Here is an 8,848-nt window from a genome sequence, read left to right as displayed (position 1 = left end):
ATATATTTTAACAGTTTAATTTGATTCAGCAACATGGTGCTCGATCAAGTAGTAATTACGTTAAAGATCTTCGATTATTCTTTCCTCGATATTCATTCAGAAATTTATATTTTATTATTATTAATTAAAATATATATAATTAAATAATTAAATTATTTTTTATATTATTATAGTGTTCAAATATTCAAGTAGAATGACATAAATATATAAGATTTCGGGTATATGTCCTAAACTTCAATTTAAATGACTAAATTTCAAGGAATATATCCATAACTTTATATTTAATGTATATATGCGAGTTCAAATTATGGTCGGTGAGGAGGAGTGAGGCCCCTCGAGATTCATTACACGCCCACAAAAGCGTCCCCCTTTCTCTCTGTTGCGCTGCGCTTCCCCTCAGAATCCTACATCTGTTTCTTTGGTGCGTCGGGGCTGTGCTGTAGCACACTATCTCCTCAGCTCCGTACCTTCTGACCTTCCGCTTCTCGCCCCCTGATAAAGCGCGCGCGCTCTCTCTGCCCCTTTCGAGGGGTTTAAGGCTTCACGATCGACCCCGATGTTTCCGCCCTCGAAAGGGTCTCATAGGGAAGACGATTATATCGGCCTGCTTTATCGGTCGCCTTGCAAGTCAAGTCAGGTGCTGCTTTTTTCCATCTCTTTCTTGTTTTCTCTCTTCCTGCTTGTTGATTTATTCGGATGAAGGTTTGTTTAAAGCTTAGAAAGTCAAAGCTAGTTGTCTCGATGAGGATGAAATTGATTGTGTTGGTTCGCGTGGTATTTGGAGATTTGAACGACCTTGTATTGGAGATGATCGATGTCTTCTTTTTCATTTATGCTGCTGGTAGTAGAGTTATTTTAGGGTGTTCATTCTGGGTCTTTGTTATGTGGACGGATGCAAAGTGAAACCTTAGTTGGGGTTTGTCGTGTCCACCGTACTAGCCCAAGTAGATGAAAATTTTCAGGGATTCTCATCTTTAGATTAAGAAATTCAGGACTGTGGTTTAGTTTATCCTAGTAAGCAAGCAGCAACGACTTGTCAAAACTATTATACTAAAAATTCATGATTTTTGCAGTTTGTGTGTGGTGAGCCTGTTGCTAAACTTCGTATGACGACAAAGTGAGATTGACTTTTCACTCAGAATTTGAGGCATGGCACGAATTATTCACAGTGAATAATGAATCAAACCGCTTACTCTAGTCATATTATGTTAAAAGTTATTGCACTTAGGACGAAAGATATATAAAGAATATTGTTAACAACTAACATGCTCTGTAATAATCACTGCACATATAATTGATGGCTTACTTGACTCTTGTTTGGTCAATCACATCAATGCTGAATCCTTGAATCTCAATTTGTACCTTTAAATATAAACTATTGGCAAATAAATTCGTAATAATGTTCGGAACTGTCATGCAAAGTTTGGATGATCAAGATGAGATTCGGTATTGGCACTAAACTTTAGAACTGGAATCAAATTGTTTGAGTTGAATAGTTGGATAGAAATCGGTCAAATTAATTAACATTGACAAGTTTTGTCCAAGAACAACTCTATCTATTTGATTGGGTGGAGCTTGTTTGGCATCTGTGATAACTGATCATTGTTGCTTAGGATCAACTGGAATTGGCTTGGGGTTGTATGGGGTTGAATTGTGATGGGACAAAATCCTTAAATTGAGATCTATGCTACTGTAAGTTGATCGTGAGTGGTCAATCTTGGTTGTACCTTGAGCTGACATTAGCATCACAACAAATTCAAGTGTACCACTTATTTAAATACCATGATTGGGTTTTCCACATGGGACTTGAATTTAACATGGAACACCAAAGGCCAATCAAGCGGTTTTTATCTGCTCTTGTACTTTTACCAATATTAGAACTGAGGGTTCTAGTCTTCTAGAGTGCCTTGTATTTTGATTTGAAAATCATGGCTGATTAAGGAAATTAAACATAACATTATGAATACAATGACAATTTTAGATGTTCGATGATTACACAGAAAACCATATGAAGTGTCGTATTCCACATTGCAGCAAATATTTGCTATGGCACATGGTTTTCCCATATTTATTTGATTTGTTCCTTGTCCCCGCCCATGACTTCGTTTACGATGAATATTTGATCCTGTGCAATTCTCAAGATCTGTAGAAGTCATGACTAAGTATTGTTGCCTTTGTCCAATTTATGCAAATCCACCTTTGTAGCATTAGTAGTAGATTGTAAGACAATATTTCAGTCAAAATTTTCATATTTTATGAAATGGAAATATTGGTATATACAAGCTTGCATTTTCATATTTATTGACATGAAACTATCAGATGTCATGCTCTCCCTTCCTCAAATTCTTGATGTTCTTATTAGGCCACTACTATATGTTTCAAGATCCTCTTTCAAGGCCCTGGTCAGTACCCAAAGAATCCTTGCTTATTGTAACATGACTAGTTACCTAAACAAAACTCGAGTCTATTGCATTTATGGATGGGCTTTGATTAAGGTGCATGTAACAGTTTTTAAAATGTGAAATCAACCACCTAGCCAATGCAGAAATTTATATTGCACTCCTAACAACTAATTGAGTGGTGCCTATCACCTATTAAAGTGGGGACACATTACTCCCGATAGAAGATCTGTACCTACCTACCCCGTGTGCTTGCTGCATGGACTTGTGCTCCCTTGGGCCAACCCTACATCTAAGCGCTAGGTCACACATGACTAGCTCCATTGTAGTCAACTTGTTGCGAAAGTTTCATTTTCGCAATGTTTGATCAACATTGGCCTAATTTGCGTTGGGCTTGAGTAGCACTGAGCCACCATGTTTGCCCTGATCCGAACTGTGCATCAGTTGGGTCCATATTGGATCTATCCTGCTAATGTTTGGTGTGACACTAGTCCCCTTTTCTAGATTAATGTGTTTAATTCCAAATTTTAATTTCAAAATTCGAAATTCAACATCAGAACGTAATTCATGCTAAATAATTTATTAATCATAACATCAATGTAGTTCATCAACCATCAACTCATGATGCAAAATATCATAGTAATTTATTTTATTATATATAATCAATAACATTTAACTTTAAAACATGAAAACACATGCATAACTTATTTCTCCAACTTAAAATTAAATCAGTGAATAAAAATTCTAATATACATAAAATAGATAAATATACTCACAACTATGAAAATATAATTAATTGACAAATGACTAATTTTGGAAATTATTTAAAATCATCAGAACATGAAGAAATCTTACCTAATTCTTTAAGGCAATGCCAACCCTCTTCCTTTCCTGTTCAGTCCCACCTACAACTTTCCTTTGACATGGGATATAGTCCTCTTTAATGGGACCATCCAAAGTGAAACTATTTCTTGGTACACATCTATTTCTTGTTCAAGCTTTACAATTAATATAGGTTAGAGATTTGAGATGACTTATAGTTGTTTGTTTCTCCACCTTCTCAATAACTCATTGTATAAAGCTTGTGTAAAACAGCATCATACAGTGTATAGGCTTTAGGTGCATCTTGTGAATCTACTTTGCTCATGCAGTATAATCTTTTTTGAGTAATCAATATTGGTCATTTTTTTATGCTTTTGATCTTTGTATTGATTTCGTACTTGGTTCCTGATTGTGATGTTAAATTTTGTGCTCTAGACAAACAAACTTAATTCTTTGGTTACGACTCGTGGTAGTGTGACAAAAACCATTTCTACATGATATCTTTAGCTAACATGTAATACTGAATCATACTGTTAATGTGGAAAATCTTTTGTTTTGGTTCTTATCTCAGTTGTTTGGATGTTCCTTTAATTAGTTTATCGTTTTGTTTGTTTTTCGTAGATTTCCCTTAAATCTTGATCTGCCAGTTTTATGGTATAAGCACAAAGTACCTGTTGCATCTTCTTGTCAACTGTGAAGATTATTTAACCAGATGGTTCCGGGAAAGTGGGAGAGAAGTATATTTTTACTTGTACTTTTGTTCGCAAATGCATCAGGTAGTCTATTTTCCATTTGGCTTTTTGAACGAGAAGCAACAATTTTTTTTTTTTTTTGTATGATGCACATAAGATTAGAATCTTCTCAAAATATATAAACTCTGACTATCAAATGTTTCTTGGTATAGACAACTAACACTTTGGTTTATTTGAGCTCAACTGTATGATGTGTTGGTACATATCATTTATAATTTAATATGTGCATTTTGTATTGTTTCACTTATTTGCTTTCTGGACCAGTGGTTCCTGTTGTCTTGGGTCTGTGGCATTGCTCCTCCTAGAGTTGATTTCGTTCCATCAGGGATTTTTTTCCTCACAGTAGGAAAGAACCATTGTGCAGTTCATGGTTCTCTTGTGCTGCAATTTTTCAACATATTTCTGTTTTCCAATGAACAAGGGTCCTTTGCTTCCAAATTCAATAAAAAGAATCTAAATAAACTGTTTCCTTTAGTTTTTGGTTGTTCAATTCTATGAAAAAAACTTAATTTAGAACGTGCAACTCTCTTCGATCTTTACCCCTTGTATATTGATTTTGAAAAGCTATAATTTACCCACTCGTGGCTTGGCCCAATTTTATATTGCCTACTTGTGATTCAAAAAGTGGCACTAACTCCACCTAAGATCTGGTCACTTGGCCTTTATGTCTTCCGCTACCCACAATATGTATGCATTGGGGTTTATGCTCTTCCTGATTTTAACCCTTAAAGTGTTGAACGTTTATAGCCTCCAATTTTAGACCTCACAGAAGAGATCAGAGTCCAGTTCCATCAATTTGGAGATTGCCTAGGGCTAAAATTGGGGAAGAAAGCCTCAAACCTTGATGTACATGCAAGGGTTTTGGAGCTCATTCCATCAATTTTGGGGAGTGCAGGCTATTCAGGGCTAAGATAAGAGAAGAAGGCATCAAACGCTGATGTATGTGCCATTTACATGCTATCATTTATCATTAGGTGAACAATGAAAAACTAAAGTATCGACAAACCATACCTTAGATGGGCAAAATGCTACTTTTTTCCTTTTCAAATTGTTTGCCCTGCGACTATTGTTAGGCAATATGAAAGTGGCCATACCACTAGTGTTCAAACTGTATTCTTCCAATTGTTTGTTATTTTTATTTGCAGGAAAGATAATTGGTCCAATCAATTTTTATATAGTATAAGCTAAAACCTGTCATTTGGAGAAGATTTTGCCCTTGTACATTCAGTTCATTTTGCTGGTTTTCGTATGGGTGTATTCAGACTTCGAGAAGTGCTCAGCATTTATTTTTGTCTTTGAATTTACTTTAATTCTTCCTCTTATTTCTGCTGCAAATTTAGGTGTATATGTTGGAATTAACATTGGCAACATGGTGTCGAACTTGCCATCTGCAGCAGATATAGTATCAATTCTTAAAACACAGCAGATCAAGCATGTACGCTTGTTTGATGCAAACCACCAAATGCTGGGTGCCTTAGCAAACACTGGAATAGACGTTATGCTTGGTGTTCCCAATGACCAGTTGCTACGGATAGGAAACTCTCGGTCAGAAGCAGCAGATTGGATCAACAAAAATGTTGCTGCGTTTGTTCCAGAAACTAACATAACCTATATAGCTGTTGGTAATGAGATCCTGACTTCAATTCCTAATGCAGCTCTTGTTCTTGTCCCTGCTATGCAATTCCTCCAGTCTGCTCTTGTGGCATCCAATCTAAATTCACAGGTCAAAGTTTCAAGTCCACTATCCATGGACATGATCCCAAAATCTTTTCCCCCATCTACTGCCACCTTCAACTCATCATGGAACTCTGTGATGTCTCAGTACCTCCAATTTTTGAAGAACACAGGATCTCCTTTAATGGTAAATGCACAGCCATACTATGGTTACATTAAAGGACAAGGAATATACCCACTGGAGTATGCTCTTTTCCAGCCCTTAAATCCAAACAATCAGATTGTGGATCCCAACACAAATTTCTACTACACCAATATGTTTGATGCGATGGTTGATGCTGCTTATTACTCGATGCAGTCACTCAATTTTACTGGTATCCCTGTAATTGTGACAGCATCTGGATGGCCATCACAAGGTGGGGCAAATGAGTCGGATGCTACCGTCGACAATGCATTGATCTACAACAGCAATCTTGTCCATCGTGTGCTAAATAATTCTGGTACTCCAAGTCAACCAACCACAGCAGTTAGCACATATATCTATGAATTGTTCAATGAGGATCTCCGACCTGGACCTGTTTCGGAGAAAAACTGGGGGATATTTTTTTCAAATGAGACTGCTGTATATTCTTTGAGTTTTGGAAATCAAGCTGTGTCTAAACCAGACCCAACAGGTTTGGTTGGGGTATTTTGTGTGGCAAATCCCAGTGCAGACTCCAGTGCCCTGAAGAAGGGCTTAGATTGGGCTTGTGGACCTGGTGAGGCAAATTGCACTGCTATCCTGCCAGGAGAGCCATGCTATGATGCAAGCAATCTAGTTGCCCTTGCATCTTATGCGTACAATGATTACTACCACCGAATGAAGGCAAGTGGTGGAACGTGCAGTTTTGGTAACACAGCCATGATCAGCTCTACAAATCCTAGTAAGCTTCTTTGAACTTCACGTATAACCTCTTGAACTTCATCAAATATTTTGCTTCTTGATGAAGCAATCTACATGGATATAACTGCTTATGGGCTTTTATGTCTTTCTTATGATGTGGATATTTGTTAAGATATTCCTTTTAGTAAGAGTCATAGCAACTAAATAAGCCAAAACAATTCTCACCAGTTAGTAAATGCCTTCGTTTCATTCAGATACTTTTTTTGATACTAATGCAGCACTGATTAGGTTACTACTACACTATCATCACCTTTATTTCGTGTCCATCCTTTACTACTGTGGCGCTTGCACAATACATCCTTCCCTTGCTGCCTGAATCTCCAGCTATTTTAGTTTTGGTAGCCTCTCTTCAACTCTACTAGCCAATAACTAACCACCCTGCTGACTGCAAACCTACAGTACTGATCATGCAAAAATTGGTACTCATCATGATGTTTCTCTCATCCTATATCATTGCCAGCTTCTTCTCTGATGCCTCTGCGACTACCTTTATACAATTGGTTGACGTGCATGCTCCCTTTGGTTGGTTCAGGTATGAAGTGTCCGTGAACAAAATTGTGGTTGCTTGTTCCTGATCTTCCAATTCAGTTCTTTTGGTATCAATTGCCCGAAATTTTAATTACAATTTCCCGGCAAAATGTTAGGATGGGTTGGTCCTTATAGCAGCAACATGCATGGCTGTTTCTTGTCCTTTGAATTACTTTTGTTTAATTTACAAAACATGATATCATACTTATGAGAAATTAAATTAACATATTTAGCAACAACATTTTTGTTTTATTCAAATTTAACTTGACATCTTAGAAAAATACTGGTAATAGTAAATCCTCTGATTACTAGTTTCCTTCTTTTCCCCTTCAATTATAGTGGAATCTGTTGGCTGGTTTTTTGCTTTTTCATGAATCAAATAACCAAAAATCTGGGTCATTATAACATGATTATTTGTTTAATATTGTGTTTCTTTTCCTGGATATGCAATGCAAGATCTATCTGCAAAGTTATTGACATATAAAATAGACACTAAATTTGCACTGAATCATTTTGAAGTAGTGAATACTAATGTTACCATTCAAGACTGTATACTCTAGTAGCATATATATATATATATATATATATATATATATATATATATATATATGTATCATTTGAAATAATTTTACACTGTCATATTTTGTAACTTCATGAAACAGGAAGTTCAAACGTCATAGTACTAACCTGAATATGAAGGTCAGGCATCTTGTTGGCAGTTCCATATAATTTTCATTTGCAAATCTTTTTTTCTCTTGAATAAGTATCTTATGTTTCTGACCTGCTAGCTCAATTTAATCCTGACTGATATAAACATAACGAGCCATATAAGCTGTCAAATGCACATCAAACTGAAATCAGCTCAAAGTTTTTTATACCTAAATTTCTTTACAACGTATCTATACATTTATAAGTGACAACGGGGTTCTGTGACTTCCTCCCCTCTCCAAACATGGAAATATCAACCAAAAAGTTTTATCAACCAAAAACATGTTGGAGGTAATTAGACAAACAGTTTGGTTCTGGGAATCTGATAGTTAACATCCATTTTTCAGATAACAAAAGCTTGTTCATTGAACATGTTGTGTTACGGTTCTTAATTAATGGACCCCTTTAGGATATTACTGTGTTGTGTTTGTTTTTAGATAGAAGTCTAGTCTATTTTTTTCATGGGTACATATTTTGGCAAACGGTTCTTGTGTGAGATTATTACTGGAAATGAGATATATTCTAAATGTTCTTGCACTTCAGCTTAGTTTTGAATGCACATCATCTTTGTTATGAATTCTAATCTGGCGTTTCTTTTACCTTATGGGTGCACTTGTAGGCCATGGATCATGCGTCTTTGCTGGAAGGTGAGTGACTGTATTAGCTAGCTTAAGCACCAAGTTCTTGCATTCTCTTCTTGTTTCACTAACGGTTTTGAATTTTGGTCAAAACTTCAGCTCAGGACCGAGCAACAGCACCGATTCCAGCTCAGCTTTTGGCCCTTCCCTCTCTTATGGCGTCGCTCAAAAACTTCAACTCCTCTGCCTTGCTCTCATACTTCAAATTGTATTGTTCTATCTATTTGATATTTAAACGTACATTTGTTGTAAATCGTCTTTTATTTTCTTTGCAAAGAAGATGAGGGCAGGGTGTGTCCCGCACCCATCATCTGACATGTAGAGTCCAATTGCTCATACCTCAGGTGTTTAGTTTTTCCATTCTTCGTATTGTTTCTGATGGTA

The 8,848-nt window shown here is 36.3% G+C and overlaps 1 protein-coding gene across 3 annotated transcripts; it reads left to right on the top strand.

Moving 5' to 3' along the window:
* The first annotated feature begins 311 nt into the window (after nucleotides 1–311).
* On the top strand, nucleotides 312–8,824 carry LOC103975262 (glucan endo-1,3-beta-glucosidase 4). 3 transcript variants are annotated; one of them, XM_018820186.2, is made up of 6 exons: nucleotides 312–637; nucleotides 3,843–3,997; nucleotides 5,314–6,570; nucleotides 7,051–7,122; nucleotides 8,446–8,473; nucleotides 8,564–8,824. In XM_018820186.2, the coding sequence occupies exons 2-6, from the start codon at nucleotides 3,934–3,936 to the stop codon at nucleotides 8,697–8,699; spliced, it is 1,557 nt and encodes a 518-aa protein (XP_018675731.2). In that variant the 5' UTR covers nucleotides 312–637; nucleotides 3,843–3,933; the 3' UTR covers nucleotides 8,700–8,824. The 3 variants fall into 3 exon arrangements, with proteins under 3 accessions (XP_018675731.2, XP_064993992.1, XP_009388452.2); XM_065137920.1 differs by lacking the exon at nucleotides 3,843–3,997; XM_009390177.3 differs by lacking the exon at nucleotides 7,051–7,122 and having other exon boundaries at nucleotides 313–637.
* The last annotated feature ends 24 nt before the right edge of the window (nucleotides 8,825–8,848 follow it).

This window comes from Musa acuminata, chromosome BXJ3-2, assembly GCF_036884655.1.
Source record: "Musa acuminata AAA Group cultivar baxijiao chromosome BXJ3-2, Cavendish_Baxijiao_AAA, whole genome shotgun sequence".
In the NCBI taxonomy this organism is placed as follows: Eukaryota; Viridiplantae; Streptophyta; class Magnoliopsida; order Zingiberales; family Musaceae; genus Musa; species Musa acuminata.
Note: the sequence above shows the minus strand (reverse complement) of the source record. Positions and strands in the feature narration are given on the sequence as shown.